We start from the raw sequence: 19594 nt of genomic DNA on the forward strand, positions 1-19594 counted from the left end.
TAAAGGGCTGCTGTATGGTGGCTAAACAGGGAGAGGCTAAGAAAGGCATGAAAAACAATTTAGCCTGGATAATCATATAAAAGAACACTGTAAATGTGTAGATTATGTATAAGTCTCCATTCTGGAAGTACTGTGCATGAGGGAAAAAAATTTCAATAGATGTCACATAAATCAACATAGGAGCATTGTTTTGGGGAGGGGGGGTTCTGTTTTTTGATCTGTTTTGTATGGCTTATACTTTTGTGCAATTGTCACTACAATGTGACATTATTTTTTAAAAACTCAGTGATTGTATTTTTCATTTGTACCTTGTACCTTTAGACTTTTCTGCTCCTGACACGACAGCTGCATTTTAACATATTGCTTCAATTAAAATTTGAAGATAACACATTTATATATATATTTTTGCTACTTTATAGTTTCATCTTTTTGGATTATTTTTAATGTTGCTCTGAAGGCTTGTTTCTGGTTTGAAGGCAAATTAATTTGTGCAAGTCAGTTTGCCTTATATGGAGAAAATGCAAACCATGGTTCACTACAAGCAAGAAACAAAGCTTCTAATCTCTCCTTACACACAAAGGAAGAGGGATGTAGGAGCATGCAAGTTGAGGCTTGTTGACTTTTGTTCTTACAACATACCATAATTTGTTGTGCAGGAGGTCTGGTCTAGAGCAGGGGTGTCCAAACTTTTTGGCAGGAGGGCCACATCATCTCTCTGACACTATGTCAGGGGCCGGGGAAAAAATAATTAATTAACATTTCAAATTTGAATAAATTTACGTAAATGAATATATTAGAGATGGAACTTTTATGAATGAATGAATGGTCTTGCAATAGCTCAAGGCCTATAAAAGGCCTTGCACAAAGCAAGGCTGGTCTTTCCTTTGCTTCCACTGCTGCATCACAAATGAGAAACAGCAAGTAGTGGAAGGAACCCTCATCCCACAGCTCATGTGAGCAGTTGAACAGTCACCCTCATGCTGAGAGCACTTGCGTTGGGCAAGCATGGGCTCCAGCAAGTCTCTGGAGGGACAGAGTCTCATTGGAGACTGGGGGCTCCCCGCGGGCCGCATTAGGAGTCCCCGAGGGCCACAAGTGGCCCCAGGCTGGGGTTTGGGCGCCCCTGGTCTAGAGGGTAGAGCCTCCGTTAACCCAAAGATAACATCTGAAGGTTGCCAGTTTGAGACTACCAGCACCTCAAATGGCGAGACCTTGAAGCAGCTGACAAGCCAAGCTGAGTGATTCCACCTGCTTTTGGTGTGAGCAAGAAGCGTCTTGGCTGCCCTCCATGTGAGAGATGGAGCTGCTTGTCAGCCTGCGTGGGAGAACTGGAGGCCAGAAATGAGACCAAACCAGGAAGATCCATTCTGAAATGTTGTTGGTTCTTGAAAGAGAGAACCTCTATGATTGTAAAAATCCCCTTGAGGGATTTAGGAACGCCTGCCTGTGTAAACCGCCTTGAATAAAGTCAGAGGAGTAATCCGATGACCAGAAAGGCAGCATATAAATTCCTTGTTGTTGTTGTTGTTGTTAGATTCAACAATATGGTAGAATCTCCTACTTTTGACTTGGTTGTCATCTTCTAGTCAGCCTTTAGATACCTACCTCCAGTCCCTTTGAAGGAGTGGAGGAGAGCAGTTTAGGAAAATGGGAGTTGTAGAGAAAAATTGTCAACAGGGATAGTTTCTTCTCTGTCATGTCTGTACTGAAAATCTGCATACTTCTCAGCAAAGAGCTGAACCATTGGATTTTTTCTTACATGCGGTTGCAAATAACGTATAATTTCACCTTTAACTACAGAGAAGTACCTGATCACTTCAACTGGGAAAGTCAGAACCAGACATAATGCTTCAGAGTTTTGTGTTAGGAATTACTTGGTAATGGTTTACAATGGAAGAGCTAAAAGTAGTTTTTTTGTGTCGTTTTATTTCCTAGTTCACCAGCAAATCTGAAGCTCTACTGCTGAAGGCACGTGCTTTCATTAACCACTTAGCATTTGGTTTTGATAGAAGGTAAGCTCCCGCATTTCCCACTGACAGCTTCTCTTTGAGTCCTCTGAGTAGCAAGCATAGGTAATTCCAGAAAGTATGTCAGCTTACTTTTGGATACTACAGTAGTGAAACTCTTCACTTGGTTAAAGTTTTGAATGGCAAAAGACGCTTTGTTGGTCAGGGTATATGATTTTCACTTTGGATGCAAGGTGTTAAATCCTGGATAAGATTTTGCTATTGCTTTAGCCCCCATGAGAATTAACCTTCATCTGTATTTACTAATCTGGTATTAAATATACCCAAAGTAATTTATATATCTGTTTATTTCTTATTTCCATCCTACCTTTAAAGCTAAAATCACAAGGTGGTAAACATCACAAAAGTAACAATGATACAATAAAAGACAAATGAGAGCTAGCCTTGTCACCAGCTGCAAAGAGAAAAACCAGCTCTTCATTAAGAATTTTCCTTTGGCAGGACCAGGAAGGAATAGTGTGAGCTGCAGACTGGTACAGTGAGTTGGTGGGCAAGGAAGCAAGGCTGTGTGGCAAAGTGATGGCCACTGGTGTCATCAACTGTTGCCCGTTCTCAGCTGTCAGCAGGACTGACTGACAAGCTGCACCTTTCCAAAGAAGGCTGGGGCTGGTTTCAGCCTTTTAGAAGCTCCCTGCATCAGAGTAAATGGGTCTAGGAAGCAAGGGCTGAAAGAGGAAAGTGAGAGGAAGATAGATTTGGAGACATCAAAAAGTAAATGACAGAGATGGGGAAAAAAGAGAGACAGATTTGGGATAACAGATGCAAAAGGCCAATACTGGATGCTGGAGGAGGGTAAGAAGGAAAGGGAGGAGACAAGGGAATCCCCAAACATGGAGGAAGGAGGGTGGAAGGAGGAAAGGGGATGAGAAAAACCGATCCCAGCCTAGAAGAGAGGCAGAGGAGCCTGGGAGAAGAAAGAGAAAATTGCTGCCGAAACCTGGCAGCCAGCTGGGGAAGTAATGGGAGACAGACCCCATTCTGGCCAGACACCATTCTACCCAGGAGCAAGTGATGAGCAGAACTGAAGGGGTTCCAAAACCTATGCTCACCAAGACCTGGGGACAATAATAAGCCAAAAGGTGTTGTGGAGCTTCAGGTATCCCTGAAGGCCTTACCCAGGGCTTTCCTTCTGATGAAGAGCCTCCACTTAAAGCCACCAGTCATATTCCCTAAAAGGGCAGAGTGGGAAAAGGGTGGAATTAACTCCACGAGAAGAGGCACAACCCTTTCCTTTTCTGAACTGTATATTGTTCAGTGGGTCAATATAAAGACTGAAAGTGCCTTCCTACAACTCATTTGTTCACAACATTCAGAAATCCCCTGGTGCTACAACTTCCCCACCCATCCAGGAGGAAGAGGTGAAGATGACAAACAACAACAATCGGAATGAAAATAGTAATATTTGTGTATGTACCAATACTTCTGTATAACAGATAATAGCCAGTTTCAGTTTCCCAGTCAATTCAATCAGTGTATAAAATGACCCTGTCACAGTCAGAGCATACACTTCTATTTATAAAAATTAAAAGCGAAAGAATGGTGAAATACTACAGGGCTGTTGACATTGTCAAGACTGAAGAATACAGATGATATGAATTGAGAAGATTGAAATCAAAATTTATCTTTTTTAAAAAAAAATTTTCTGAGTTAATTTGTTCCCACTATTTAGCTAACAGATTTGAGCTCTTACTGTGCACTGATGTTGGTGGGGCATAATTGTGTTTTGCTATCTTGGATTGTGTCCTTGGTCAAAGTTGGTATTTCATTAATTTATTTTATTATGTCTGTATTTTTGAAGCAAATCCATGTCAGTGGATCAAAATAAACCACTCTTTATCCCAGCAGGATTGGACTCTCTTAGTCAAATAGGTCAGTGATTTACTTGTACAATATATAGTTATTGCTTAGATCACTTTTATAAATTTGAGAATGCAGTGTTTTTAAGTGAGGGGAAAAAATGGAACTCCAGGTTCTGACACATCTACAAAACTTCTCTGCATGTTATAATAGTCAGGCAAAACTGATCAGAAAATTTTGCATTCTAATTTGCATTCTAATTGCATTTAATTTTGCAAAATTCTAATTATGCAAATTTGTATAACAAGTTTTGTGCTTTAACTGATGCCTTGCTTCAGTTCAGGAATCTTTGCTTCCATGTTCTTAACTCAATGAAAACCATTTTTTTAATCACTATGAGGCCTCCCTGCGGGGGGGGGGAGGGGAGGGGACTGGCCCACCTGGCCTTTCTGAGGTGGACCCCCTTGTGGAGGCCTCAGAATAGTTCACCAGAAGAAAGGGGGGTTGTGTCACCCGGCTCCCCCTCTTTGGGTTGGCAGCATTTGCCAGAGTCAGGAGCAGGGGCTGCTGTCAGCAGATCCTACTGCCTCCTCTCGCAACTCCCAACTGCTTTGTCATCCCTGGCCTCTGGGTTTATGGAGGGCAGGCCCCTCCCCTTCGGCCCCTCCCCTTCCCTCACAGAGATGGTACAAAAAGGGTGTGTCTCTGGGACTGCCCTCCCCTTCTTCTCTCTGTCTCCCTCCCACCCCCTCTCACCTGGAGCTGCCAGGGTTGTTCCTGAGATGGCTGGGGAGGCTGCTGCCTCTGCTCTGGTCTCTACCTTTGGGGGGTGGGCTTGCCCTGCCCACCTGGGTCCTGTAGCTCTGCAGGCAACATCGGGAGGTCCAGCTGTGGGCTCCCGACGTCATAGCCAGGTGCCCTGCCTAGCAAGGCAGGTCCTGGCTGGCTAGGCGGGGGAGTGCTCCCCTTCTCCCCCAAGATGGGGGAGGGGTGGCTGCCCAGCAGCTGAACGGCCTGCGATCTGTCTCCCCCCTCCCTCCTCCAAGGCGGAGGGGGAAGCGGGGGGTTCGGCGTGCAGTGTTCCTCCGCTGTGCTTTGCTACCCACAGGAGTGCCCAGGCAGCGTATGGGGAGGTGGCCCCATGTTCCACAGGCTCCCTCCCTGATCCTCTGGCCCAGAAGTCTTCTCCCTGGGTAAGCTGGGGACGTATAGGAGGAGGGGAACCCCGACAATCACATTGGTTAAATTGTTGAACTATTTAACATTATTAAATTAACCTCTATATTGTGATGGAAATATGTTGACAATTTTGAAAATTACTAGGGCCTCCCCCTGCTGCTGAAAGTGACATTGGAAAATTGCATGCACAGACACCTATGGAACTGTGGAAAAAGGTATTTCAGAAAGCTTTTCCACCAAAGGTATGCATAGACTTCTGTTCCTTTGCAACTGCTCATTCTTGTTGTTCAGTGGTTAAGTTGTGTCCGACTCTTTGTGACTCCATGGACCACAGCACGCCAGGTCCCTTATCTACCACTAATAGAGCTTGTCCAAATTCATGTTTGTTGCCTCCGTGACACTATCTAACCATCTCATCCTCTGCTTTCCCCTTCTCCTTTTGCCTTCAATTTTTCCCAGCATCAGGGTCTTTTCTAAAGAGTCCTCCCTTTTCATGAGATGACAAAAAATTTTAAGCTTCAGCACCTGTCCTTCAGAGTTTGACTGATTTGATCTCCTTGCAGTCCAGGAGACTCTCAAAAGTCTTCTTCAACACCATAATTTGAAAGCATCTATTCTTCAGCGCTCAGTCCTCCTTATGGTCTAGCTTTCACAGCCATATATTACTACTGGGAAAACCATAGCTTTGACTATACGGGCCTTTGCCAACAAGGTGATGTCTCAGCTTTTCATTAAGTTGTCTAGGTTTACCATAGCTTTCCTCCCAAGAAGCAAGCACCTTTTAATTTCATGGTTGCAATATCTGTCTGCATTGATCTTGGAGCCCAAGAAGATAAACTCTGTCATGGTTTCCATTTCTTCCCCTTCTATTTGCCGTGAGAGGATGGGACCGGATGCCATGATCTTAGTTTTTTTAATGTTAAGTTTCAAGCCATATTTTGCACTTTCCTCTTTCACCGTCATCAAGAGGTTCTCCTCACTTTCTGCCATTACAGTGGTATCATCTGCATATCCAGATATGCTTTGATGCAGTCTTATGTTGCTATAGCCATAGCTATTCTTTTGTATACAATTGTTTACAATTACATCAGTGGTTTAAGTTTTCTTTTTTTCTGTGAGACTGAACTAACAGACCGATCTCATCTTTAACCTCCCACTGGCACAGCCATACCAAAAATGGATGCAGTATATCCAGCAGCAGTGAGGGCAGATTGGGAGGCTTCCAAAGAGATTTAAATCCCATTATCCTTCTGTAAGCTTCCCACTACACAATGGATCTCCTCGGATTTGCACCAGCTATTTCTCTGGCACAAGTCTGAGGAGAGAAAAGGGCAGGGAGGCTGCTGCTGGAGGGGACAGAATCTGACATGTGCCATTGCTGCTGAATGCATCCCTTCTTGCAGCCTCCCTGCCCCAATCTGCCCTCCTCCTCCTCCACTTTCTTACCTGTTCCAATGGATAGCCAGTTATTCCCCAACCACATGGGAAGGCTCTGGCCTTCATACCAATGCTCGGGTAGTGTGCTACCCTGTACACTGCCAGAGCATCCTTCACAGCTGCTTTATACATTCTGCTGCCAACATGGCCCAGTAGGACTGGGCCTAAAGTGTTTGTGCAACCTTATAAAAATATCATCTGCTGTTTTCTTTTGCCAGTATTTTCATGTTATCTTGCACAAAGTTACTGTGTTATAGGGCAGCGTTTCTCAAACTGTGGGTTATGACCCACTTGGTGGGTTGTGGCCTTATTGTTGGTGGCTCGCATAGCTGAAACTGACAAACTGATAGGAAACGAGCAAAATGTATTGAGCCCTATGGAAAGTGAAACCGAGTCACACCATGTGTTTACTCACGAGTAGGCTCTGGTTCATTGCAAAGGCCAGGCTGAGAGGAATCCAACACCACCAGAATGGTCTTGATCCGATGAACACAGCCCCCCAAAAACACCCAAGGAGGAAGTCCCTCCCTCCAAACTCTTGAATGTATTGAGCCCTATGGAAAGCATAACTAAGGGCACAATCCTATGCGTGCCTACTCAGAAGTAAGTCCTATTGTGTTCAATGGGACTTAATCCCAGGAAAGTGTGGATAGGATTGCAGCCTAAGCTACACAGTCGTGTTTACTCACAAGTAAGCAACTGTGCCAGCTCCTGATGAAGATTAGGCAAAAGCTGGTAACACTTTTTTTTTTTATAGCTAGGTCAGTCCTGGTGGTGTGTAATTTTAAAAAGAGGGTTCCAGTGCTAAAAGATTTAGGAACCTCTGCTTTATTTTCTTTTACAGACCCCCTCCCCCAGTGAAGCCTCATTTCCTCTCCTCATCATTCTGTGGTTTTAATGCTGTTTAGAGGGAAGCTTTGAATCTCAATCCAGCCCAAAACAAAATATATTGTATGTTGGATTTAAAATTGATTTTGTCTCAGATCACGCTAAACTGGCTTAAATATAAGAAAATTGAACTGAGCACTGTGTAGGGCTTAAAACTTACTGATTTCTTTTGGGGGGGGGGCTTGAGGTTTTTGCAGTCAGTCTACAGAGATAATTCACTTGGTGGCTAACTTCCTCATCTCATCCCCCTTTATTGTTTTACTTTATTTTTAATTATCCATTTTAATTTATATAATTATTTATAACTCACCGATCTAGGGAAAATGGTACAATTTTAGTGCTTGCCATGGGCAATTTCAATGCTTGCTGCATTCTCAGGAAAGCACTTTCTACTTGATGGTGTCTCTTATGGCCGTAACATCACTTCAAGGTAAATGGCCTCCCTTCCAGTCTCAGACAGATTGTCATTCTGAAAAGTGGGTCCTGGTGCTAAAAGTTTGAGAACCACCGTTAGAGGCAATTAAGGCAGACAAATAGGCAGTTCATACAATCTCTTAGACTAATTTTTGGTTTGGTAGGTCAAACCCAAACTGAGAGAACCTTTGTGAAATGAAGGGACCATGTGGTGATGCCATACTGTTGCCTCTAAAAAACATGAGGGCATGCTGGTGGACTTGTGATGTGACCAGGATTGTGTGAGGTGAGGATGTGCGTTAGTATCTTCACCCGTGGATGCAACTATTCCAATACCGAGCACCTTTGTGTAATCTCAGCTGAGTTGCAGGCTCACCAGTTGTTTCTAAGTAAATGGGGGAAGCAGTATGAACCAGCCTCTGTGACCAACACAGGTTGATGTCTTGAAAGTATTGTAAGGAAGAAGTGTAAATATAGTAAAACTAAAGAGATATTGTAAGACAGGTCTAACTCTACAATCCCAAGCACAGCTACAGGAGAGTAAGTTCAACTGAACATAATGGAACTTCGGAGTAAACATGTATAGGCTTTCACTGTTAAGAAAAATAAAAAATGACAATTTATATTGTATCTTCTCTAAATTCAGAATATTGGTGTCTTCAGAGAAGTCAAGGACCCAGCTCAGGATCCACAATATGCTGAATATGAAGTTGATGCAATGCGAACTCAGAAGAATCAGGTATGTCACTGTCTTCCTTTCATGTATATTGCTTGTCATAAAACTTGAGAACCTTATAAATATTTCTCAACTACTGCAGAGGTGTTCAAACAATGAACCTTTGAGCCTTTCTGTGACCAAGCGCCTTTCAGCCATAAAGTTCACTCAGTGGCCTTGGACAAATAATCATCTTTCAGTCTAACCATGATGTACAAGGTTATTCCAGACATAAATCAGATAAGTACAGCAAAGTCCTCTGTATGCTGCAAAATGCTCAATGAAAATGATCAATGTTCATTGTGGAGAAATAAATTATTTCCTTCTTTTAACACGGCTTGCAAGCCATTAAATCATGATAGCCACCCCTGGTTTTAGGAAACCTTCTGTGTTTGATGCATACTTGTAACTGAAAGTACAGGAATCCAGGACTTAGTAGACCACAATGGTAAATATTTGGCTTATAACTCACCAAATTGGAAGCAGACTACGAGTTGAGCAGGCATCCCTTGTATTACAGTCTATGTTCATCTCTACTGTTGCGTGGACTCCTCCTTCAGCTGTGTAGTTTTGCGACTATATCTCAACACCATCTCTGGACATTTGGCGATTATGGCATGCATTATTGCTGAAGTTCAAGTCACTGAGCTCTGTGCTGCTTGGAGCTGTGCGGCCACAAGGCCGCACTGCTTACAGGGACACTGATTACAGTGCTATTCTCTTCTTGCCATTTTAATGTGGGAAATCATCCCCAATCTCCAGTTATTTGGTTCTGTTCAAAGTAACTGTGTGTGTGTGTGTGCATGTCATGAACACACACTTGTGAGTACCTCCAATCCAGCAAGAGGCAACATATTTAGCAAGAAGCATAGCTCATGGTGTTGGTTGTGTGTGCCTCTCAGTGTGTAACCAATGTGAACCCAGCCGCTGCTTGGTGAGCTGGATGTCATGGTGAAATGCACCAATGTCATAGCAATGCACTGATGTTGCAGTGATGATGCGCCAACATCATGCTGATGATGCGCTGATGTCTGGATGCTGCATCATGGATAATGGGCTGTGTTATTGCCTCCATGGGCACTGGGGGTATTACTAGGAAGGACTGTGCCAGCATTGCTTTAGGACCGGCTTGGCATTTGGCCCGTCTTGCTCCAGCACAAGTGTGGCATTGCCAAGATATGCTGGAAGTTGTACTGGCAGCTGTGTGCCATTAGCACAGCATCCAAATCGAATTGGCCTGGAAGGGATTTACTTCGGAGTAGACATGCCTAGGACTTTGCAGTAATTTTCTTTTTGGGAGACTAGCTAGAAGTAGTCACAAATTCTGGTTATTGCCATGTGACCTGCTTATTTATTGTTGCCTTTAATCAGGTTTATAAGCCTGAAGAGTAATTTTTTAAAAAAGACAAAAATGCATATTTTATTGTAAGAATCCATTATGTTTCATAATTAATACCATACTTTAACTCTCAAAGCAATTAGAACTGCTGAGGCCTATTTTGTAAAGCAAACTGTTCCAGCCAGGCTGAGTCAACAATGGTTTAAAATTGTAGACATGAAGGACTTCTGATTAAACATGACCATGGCAAGCAAAGTCTAGGAAAATGTATTGGATTTGTTCTTCTTAAGAGCAAAGAGGGTAGCTTGGTAAAATGCCACAGTGCAGTTCTAAACTAAAGTAACCCCAAACATACTTCACCAGCTAGATGCTGTACACTGAGGGTTACTTCAGTTCTGTTGAAGCACAGTTCAGTAACCATGCCATGTAATACCAAGCCAAATTATTATCTTATTGATGTCATAGTTTTATAGTATTTATTTACGGGCATAAAATAATCTACAGTTAAACATATATACACACAAGACTACTTCCAATTGGAGGTCAATTTACTTAAGATGACAGGTTTATTCCAGGTCATCGATCTATAGTCATCTCACCAAGTATTTTCCTTTTAAATCATGAATGTAAAATTAATCTGAGTTTAAATTATTTCTTATGGACTACACAAACTTCCTCGTGGCATATAATTAATGACTAATGCAGTCCTCAGATTTTATTGGATTTATTTTAATGCATGTCTCAAAATAGAATGTTCTTTTTAATTGCCTGCTGCATACATTTTTGCTTTACTGTTCTGCTAAGCTTGTGATTGTGGATGGCATTTTTATTAACCGAACTAGGCTACTGGGAAGAGTTGATTAAATCATATTGAAAATTAATCTTTTCTCAGGTTTGTCTTGTTTCGGTGCTTTTTTTTTTATAATGATTTTTATCTCTATTGATGCCATTGGAAGTTGGTATAGCTTTTGTTGCTGGTAGTATTAGTGGGGGGAAAAACTTGATAATAGACGAGTTGCTGTTGAAGGAAAATTATCTGCAGCTATTTCCCTAAAATTTCCATCTTGAAGTTATTATGAGATTATTGTAACATTTGAACCTGCTTTTGTGAAAACATTTTGGGATTTTTGTATTTCATTTGATCTTAAGAACTGTAAGATAACCCTACATGCATCTATGAGAAAACAATTCCCTGGCTAGATTTGTTTTTTTAACTGCATTAGGATTTCCCATAATTATATGAAAATGGAGAGTGAAACATTCCCTATCTTAAGAATAAATATTACATGCTTATGAAGGCTAATCTTTCTTTTTTTGTAGTCCTTTGTTGCCTACATTCTTCTAAAGATAAAGCATTTATATAGAGAGGAACATTTATATTAAAAGGTACAGCATCAGACATAATGCTTTGTATTTCTGTTTCTCAGAGGTATTCATGCATGGCAGCTTTTTATTCCAGTTGAAAAGTAGACTTTGCACATTTTTTGCTGATAATTTTATGTTGCTCTTTGGACTCCGAATGACTATCTGTAGTCTTTCATACACTTCTCATGACTTTTGTGATATTGCTGCTGACATGAGGGACCCATACATCAGGAAACAGTAAGAAGATACTCAATTTTTAGCCAAGTGTAGCTCATAAAAGCTACACTTAAGTGTAGCTCATAAAAGAAATGCCTCCCTGGCATGAGTTTGTACATCAGTGTTTATTTTATACCATTTCTAGTAAACTGCAACAGATGAATAGCTCATTTCCTCAAGGTCTTTTACTCTTTTATCATCACTCCTAGAATATACCAAAGGCTATAATCTGTCTACTGTATGTATTTCTCTGGACCCAACAACTGACTCATACTGCAGTGATAATCCTCAGGCACTTGAAGCCACTATCATGCTGCTTTCTATGTTTTTACAGTATTCAAAACTTGATCATCCAGAGATTGGGGTGACGGAATGTAATTTATTCGTTAACTAACCCCACCTTTCAGCACTCACATAAATAACATAAAATATATAGTACAGGCATGCCACAGTATCTGCAGGGATAGGTTTCTCTCCCCCTATGAATAAAGGAAACCAGGGATACGGGGTATACCTGCCTCCACAGCCGCTCCTCCCACCCACTAACTTGTTTAGGGACTTACCTAAACAAAAATGCCTTGCTTCACCAGGTCAATATAAGCTTACAAGCTCATGGTGACCTTCAGGCTGCCTCCCAGCAGCTGATCACTTGAAACAAAACAATTAGATGGAGGTTCTAGATGGAGGTTAACAGGAAACTGTTAGCTTCAACTTCCTGTTAAACTTGCTTTAGTTCCCCCCCCCCCCAAACATCCAGGCTGTCGGAAAGCAACCTGAAGGTCTCTATGATCTTATAAGCTTATAGTGACCTTGCGAAGTAAGACTTTTTTACTTAGGTCCCAAAATAAGCTAATGGGTACGCAGGAGGCACATCCACAAATAAGTGAAACTGCAGATACAGGATCTGCAGGTACGCCCCCCCCCCCATATAATATATCAATCAATATTCCAGTAAGAGCAAAAAGATAGAAACTAAGGTAAATTACAGTGTATGTATCATAAGCAGTAACAATTCTTTAATACTATATTAAAAGCGTAATACAGTGTCATGTAGAATCATTCCATAAAACTAGCACCGCCATCTTCAACTTGGAGGCCAACTGTATATCTCTCTACTGTTTAAATAAAATTAGCTGGCCACATAATGGAATTTACTATTAGCTTTGTAGGAGAAATTTATTTGTGCACTATATCCACCATCCAATCTACTTTTTATAGTTTATTGCATGTGCAGGGCAATCCTATCTTGCGCTGTTACAGGCAAGCCAAGAGGCTTGTGATGTATCCAACACAAGATAGGGCTGCAAAGTGGCTCTGCTGAAGATAAGGGGAAACTCTTCCCTTTATCCCTGGGTAAGCCACCACAACCCCATGGGTCTCCTCAGACTTTCGCCCTTTCCTAAGGTGGCACAAGTCCGAGGAGAGTGGAGCAGCTTGAAGCTGCTCCGTGCGCCTTGCATATGGGAGCTAGGATCTGGCATAACAGCCAGATCCCAGCCCCACCTCCTGCTCCCCACCCACTCCTGGGACTGCTCTCCCTACCCCGGAATGCCTCCTTCCCGCCTCCTCCCCATCCACCCCAGAGCCTTGCGTCGGCCGAGCTCAGCTGATGCAAGCCTCGCTCCCTCCGTCGGCACAGAGGCTGAATTAGCCTCTGTGGCCTGGCGCAACTCTGCATGCTGGCCTAGCCAACTCTTGAGGAGGTGCAGACTTGCTTTAAGGCACATTTGCAACCCTCTTGCGCTGGCAGAAGGGACTTGTGCTGGCAGAAGGGCGTGTTAGGATTGTGCCCTTACTTAATTTATCTGAGTTCCATTGTCTGGTTGCCCACTGATATAATTTTCCTGCCCTGTGTGTGACTTGGGTTCAGTGTGAGAAAGGGAAAGGAATTTAATTTACTGCTTCATTTTAGTACAAAAGCTATGAAGACCTAAAGACACTGTAATTCCATTGTTGGGGTTAATAACTATACATTATGAAGTCGGATACCAGGCATAGTAAAGGCCAAAGTACACACTTTGAAGTCTGTGTGCTTAGCTACCTTCCATTGTAATCACTTGAAATTTAAAAGTCTTACCTAGGTGGATCGTGTCCTGTGTTTCGAGCAGCTCAATCCTAACTTGCACTGAAGCAGGCAGGCTGAAAACGGCTCAGCCTGGGGCAAGGAGAACTGCTTCCCCTTACCCTGAGTAAAGTGGCACCAGCCCCAATGGGGCTACTCGGATCTGTACCACCTGAAGACGTGACGCAGATCTGAGCAGTGCAGCTCTGAGCAGCCCAGAGCTGTCCCAGGTTGACCAGGACCAGGGTTAAGATCCTGGCCCCGCCCCCTCACCTGCTGCCCACCCACTGCCCACCCTCCTTGAAACACCTCCTACCTGCTCTCCCACGCGCCTCCCCAAACCCTTCTACTGGCCTGACTTGGCTGGCACAGGCTTATCTGATCCAACGCCCCAACAGGGCCTGGACTGGCCTCCCTCCTCAGAAGGTGGCGCAAAAGTGCATTGTGGTACTTTTGCGACTCTCTTCAGCTGGTGCAAGGGACTTGTGTTGGGCAAGGGCACACAATGGATTGTCTCCTAAATGTGCTGCTTGTCTTTCTTTTTCACCCAATCAGTATGGCATTATGAAAACTACTGAAATTGGTCATCTACATAGCACAGTGAATTGGATATTCTTTTGCTGAAATTAATACTTAACATTGAATATTAGGACATCCCATGTCCAATCCTGCCCATACTGAATTGAGTTTAAGTCCTTTTCAACTGAGTGGATCTCCAAGGAAATATCTGTAGGATTGGGCTGCCCGTTTTTAATTACAGCCCAATCCTAAAGGCCATTTATGCTGCTGGAATGAGTGTTCCAGCAATTTAAACAGCTTTATGGCTGTTGCACACACTACAGTGTCAACAAGCATGGTCTGGCTGCCACTCCAGGCAGTGAGTGGCTGGGTCTGCATGATGATGGACAGTGGACTCCCACTGCCACTGGTAAGTTTGCACAGGGGTAGGGAGGGAGGTAGGAAGGGGGTGGAATAGGGCGGGGGGAAGGCAGAAAGGGGAAGCAACGGGGATGGAGAGGAGAGTGGATCGGTCCAAAGAAGGGAGCTGCTTCAGCGGCAGCAGCACCTGTCAAATCCTAGTCCTGTTCCTGGGCTTGATCTATCTTCCCAAACCAACACAGACTTGGACCAGCTCTATAAGTCCAAGTTGACCCATGGCGGCTGTTTAGACTTACCCTGGGGTAAGGAAACAAATGTTTCCTTCCCCCAAGGAGGGGGTCTAGCATGGTTTCTTTGCACTGCAGCTTCAACCCGTTGGGTGAGTTGCTCAGTCTTTACCTGGTCACTTTTTACTTGTTCTTTTATCCTGTTCACCTCTTTCTGATTTCTATTGACCTTTTTACATGTCTCTTTTTCCGTCTCATCCATCTCTTTCAATTTAATTGATAATTGATCTTATCTAAATCAGAAATCTGGGTCTGCATCTGCCTTGTCTCTTCACGAAAATCTTTAAGAAAATCTATAATTCCTGCTTGGTCATCTTTCTTTCTTGAGTCTTCTCCCACCTGGGATTTTTCTTGTCTTTAAAATGTTCTCTCTGTCATCATTTATTTAAACATACATATATACCCCGCCTTTCCTCTGCCGGAGCAGATGCCCAAGGCGACTTACAATTTAAGACTTTAAACAAAAATACAACAATACATACCAGCAGTCTTCAGACTGGAAACCACTCTGTCCCGAAAAGCCCTCCCTGTCATGAGTGGCGCTTCTGCCATTCTGCCGCAGAGCTCTGTTTTGTTCAAGCTGATGTGGGCACGGGGCTGTAGAATGGTAAGCACAATTCACGGGGAGTGGGGGCTTTTTCCAAACACTGGATCCAACCTGCGGGCCAGGGTTTGGAGAGCCTTGATATAATCAACAATAGTAAGAAAATGAATAAAAACAAAATAAGGGCATACAGAGTCACAGGGGGCAGACAAAGGACACATAACACACACACACACACACACACGACTAAACAAATGTTTTGAGCCCTTGCCAAAAAGTCATGAGGGAAGGGGTAGTTCTTAATTGCCCTGAAAGGGAATTCTGTAGTTACGGTGCTACTGCAGAGAAGACTCACCCTCTTGCCACTATCCCTCTAACTTAGGATAAAAATGGCATTTAAAGGAGAGCCCCTGCCGGTTCCAATCCACATTTTTTCTTCCAGAGAACCTTTTCTAACCAGTGTCATAGACTTCCTGCTAATGAAGTAGTGAAAAATCTCAGCACACTGTTACATGCTATATTACAGGGGTGTAAAACTTGTTTCAAACCAAGGGCTAAATAGCATTCATGATGCCTGCTGAGGGCCGGAAGTGATGTCATTAAACAGGTCATAACCAAAAAATAAGCACTTTTTCTTACTTAGGAACTCATTAGCTGCAAATGACAGAAGAGAAAATATGCAAATCATATTTCAAAATATGGGAGAGCCCAATTTTCACATGGGCTGCCCTTTCAGAAGTAACACCTCAGCACTACTCAGCAGATGAGAGCCTGAGGGCCAGATAAAAAGCTTCCGCGGGCCGCATCCAGCCCCCGGGCCTTATGTTTGACACCCCTGCTCTATTACTTTCCATTCCTCATTTTAATGAAATGAAAGTACATTAACTGGGAGTATATGGTGCTGAGTTTAATACAGGAACTCTGACAGAATAAACCTTCCAGATTAATATCATATACCTTATAGACAACAATACACACTCATTGACTGGAGTGTTTATTGACTTATTTGTGCCATCATCAAACTCATGGCAACTGATGTTTACTTTTGCTAACTTAAAAGCTACACGTTTTAAAGTCCTTCAGCATTCTTTTTTCACTGAGTATTGATGTAGTACAGCCTCATTCCACACCAAGTTATTTCTTCACTGCAGAGAGAAATAACTTTTGGACCCTAAAACCTCTGTAGAATGCTGCCACCAGGAAGGAAATTTGCACCCCAAATCTAGGGTAAGCTTCCTCGCCCCAACTCTCATCTAAGGTAAATCCCAAGAGACAGAGTTCTCTTAGCGTGGAAGTTGGATTCTAAAGGAGCAAGCCAACTGACGAGGCTAATCCTTACCCCTCTGCGCCCACACTTGCCCTGGTCTTCAGGGACAGAGGGAGATGGGTCCTGAACAGACAAACTGGGCACACAGGATGTAAATATAACGAGTTTATTTAAAATAAGCTTTTATGGAAAGGGGGAGGTAAATCTATTAAAAATAGAAATGGTAAAATACATGCAAATGGATAAAAACAGGTCTTAGAGTTAAGACATATGAAAACAATCAAGTCAAGGTGTCACTATCTTGACATAACCTTTCCTAGAAGCATTTACATCATTGCAGGTTCTTCACTTTCATGTCTCTCCCAGCCTAGAAGTTGGGCTGGGTACTGCGATACACAGGTTGTCTCCTGTGAATGTTTCAAACAGCAGCAGCTCTGAGTAGCTTGGTGTTTACAGACATACTGCCCCTGTACAGTGAAGTTCCATTTAGCAGATTGTATTGGCTGATGACTTGGACTAGTTACAGTTCTGTACTATACTTGAAAGCATGTTAACCTGTTTTCTTCATACAATAGGATCTTGGTAATTGGTCTTTGAAACTACAGGTTGTAGATAACAGATATGAATATGGTTTGAATAACTCAGTAATTTTGAAATCTTGTTTCTTGAGCATATAAAGCCAAATATCTAAAGCAGTAAATCTTAGTATTAGAATGTCATACAGTACACTTACAGAATGAAATTAAAAACAACAACTACTGTTTGGTATTATAAAAGGCATATATGATAGCTAATGGTGTGTGTTGTTGCAGCCTGGACTTCTTTTACATCACATTGCTAATTTAGATTTGAAGATATTGCTGATACACTCCAGGCAATGGTTTTCCGCTAGGCTTTTGGATTTATCGTGCATATGCTATTTCTAAAATGCCGTGGTTTATGTTCTCCAGTTCATTCTTACGTTCACTGGTTGACAAACCATACTGTGATGTACATACTAGTTGTTGGCTACAATCAGTTGATTCCTGTGGACTTGAAAGCTCTATGTGGTAGATTCTGGTCATTGTATGTGCAACATACCATTCATATGGATAATGTACCACAGACTGAATAGGCAACAAAATAATAATAAAAGATGCATTATGTATCAAACCTATTTTCTGATTCTTTTTTGGCAAGTTTAATTTATTTTTAATATTTGTATACCTTAGTTTGCAAGGACTGTTGCTAGAGGACTAGAATCCTCAAGGCAAATCATGAGTCATGGTAGTTGGAATCAGAGGAGCCACTTCTAGTATCTGATCTCAGATACATTACTTTGGCTGAATGCAGAAAGGAAGTTTGTTCAATAGCTTTTTCCAAGAAAAATTTCATATACACAGTTCAGTTAGGAACATTATGAGCTCAAAGAGCACTGCCACAATATTCCAGTCCCCCTGCCACAGTTCTTCCCTCTTGCACACCCTGCACCCTAAGCAGGAGTCCCCTACAATCAAGCCCCATCCCCTGCTGGCATTTCTTCTACATTCAGAGAGAGCGTAGACGGAATTCAAGAAGGTTGCACATTCCTAATGGTGTGCATAGGGGAGAATTGGATCCAGTGTTTGTGGTGTCATACAGAATAGAACACAATCTTCTCAGATTAAAAAGCTGTGTTATAAGTGTTAATGTTCAATATATATGTTTACATTTTAGGAACTAGAACAGTACAAAAGGAACGCCTCTAAAACTTGGAAAGAAATAAAATTTGATTCTTGACAGAGAAGAATATCCTCCATCGGATTTCAGCTTTGAAATGCTGTATCTTGTACAAGTAAATTGATTCATGTAAGTTTTGTACAGTTGGAAAAGTGTATAATAAAGAGTTCATTATTACTGTGCTTGTTTAATGACAAATACGGTGGATTATGTTTGAATCACTTAACTTAGTTGGACTTACTGAGAAGAAACTAATATGTTGCCAAAACATCTGAGATAGAAAAACTGATACAAATCATGTCATTTGAACATTGGATAACTGGTAAGAAATTTTGGCGGAGTTCAGAGAATATTCTGAAAAATAATATGAATAAGAGTTTGATGAACTGAGCCATAACTTTACTTGTGCAGTGATGCACTTGCACAGCTGTTATACACATAGGCTGTCCCTTTAATTTCAGAGAAGTTAGTGTAAAGAAAAGTAAATATAGATATGTGCTCCCTACATTACAATGAATAGTAGAATGTGTGCTTTGGAACTTCTCTTCCTTTAAAGCAGGGGTGTCCAAACTTTTTGGCACTTCTCTTGGTAATTGGGTAAGAGGCACTTTTTCATGTGGGTGCTCCTTTTTTTTTTAGCAGGGGAAGAGTAACTGGCCCACCTAACCCCAGCAGTGTCTGTTCTAGTGGCTGTCTACTGGTGTTCTTTTTGCATCTTTTAGATTGTGAGCCCTTTTGGGACAGGGAGCCATTAGTTTGATTTTTTTCTGTAAACCGCTTTGTGAACTTTTAGTTGAAAAGCAGTATATAAATATTGTTGTTAATCATCATCATCATCATCTCTTTGACACTGTGTCCAGGGCCTGGAAAAAAAGAATCAATTTACATTTCAAATTTGAAGAACTTTACATAAATTTACATAAATAATAATAATAATAATAATAATAATAATAATAATAATAATAAAACTTTATTTTTATCCCGCCCTTCTCCCTAACGGGACCCAGGGCGGCTAACAACATATTAAAAACAATAGAATTTAAAAAACATTAATACAAACAGATAAAAACATTTAAAAACACACTACAGGGCCATAAAAACAGTAGTCAGATTAAAAGAGTAAAAGAGCAGATCACCGAGGAATCAAGCCTGTAAAACTAAAAGATGTATAAAAAGTTAAGAAGGCCAGAAATCAGAAGGCTTGTTTAAACAACAGTGTTTTCAGGCCTCGCCGAAAGCTCTCAAGAGAGGGAGCCATTCTCAAGTCAAGGGGAAGGGAGTTCCATAATGTTGGTGCCACTACCGAGAAGGCCCTATTTCTTGCAGCCACCCCCCAGACCTCCTTGGGTGGCGGCACTTGCAAAAAGGCCTTCTCTGATGACCTGAGATGGCGAGCCGGATTGTACGGGAGTAGGTGGTCTCTAAGATATCCTGGCCCAGAGCAGTATAGGGCTTTAAAGGTCAAAACCAGCACCTTGAA

At 42.1% G+C, this 19594-nt stretch overlaps 1 protein-coding gene across 6 annotated transcripts in view; it reads left to right on the top strand.

The window, feature by feature from the left end:
* DYNC2LI1 (dynein cytoplasmic 2 light intermediate chain 1) overlaps positions 1 to 18995 on the top strand; it is a 37743-nt gene extending 18748 nt beyond the window's left edge. For 4 of the 6 annotated variants that reach the window (XM_066624512.1, XM_066624504.1, XM_066624519.1 and 1 more), the window contains 5 exons: positions 1936 to 2012; positions 3826 to 3896; positions 5148 to 5245; positions 8389 to 8481; positions 18112 to 18995. In XM_066624512.1, the coding sequence (XP_066480609.1) occupies positions 1936 to 2012; positions 3826 to 3896; positions 5148 to 5245; positions 8389 to 8481; positions 18112 to 18174 (402 nt within the window). In that variant the 3' untranslated portion in view covers positions 18175 to 18995. Of the gene's footprint in view, positions 1 to 1935; positions 2013 to 3825; positions 3897 to 4932; positions 5018 to 5147; positions 5246 to 7906; positions 8029 to 8388; positions 8482 to 18111 lie in introns of those variants that run through there. The other 2 variants (XR_010794333.1, XM_066624529.1) reach the window with 2 other exon arrangements.
* The last annotated feature ends 599 nt before the right edge of the window (positions 18996 to 19594 follow it).

This window comes from Tiliqua scincoides, chromosome 1 (genome assembly GCF_035046505.1).
Source record: "Tiliqua scincoides isolate rTilSci1 chromosome 1, rTilSci1.hap2, whole genome shotgun sequence".
Classification (NCBI taxonomy): domain Eukaryota; kingdom Metazoa; phylum Chordata; class Lepidosauria; order Squamata; family Scincidae; genus Tiliqua; species Tiliqua scincoides.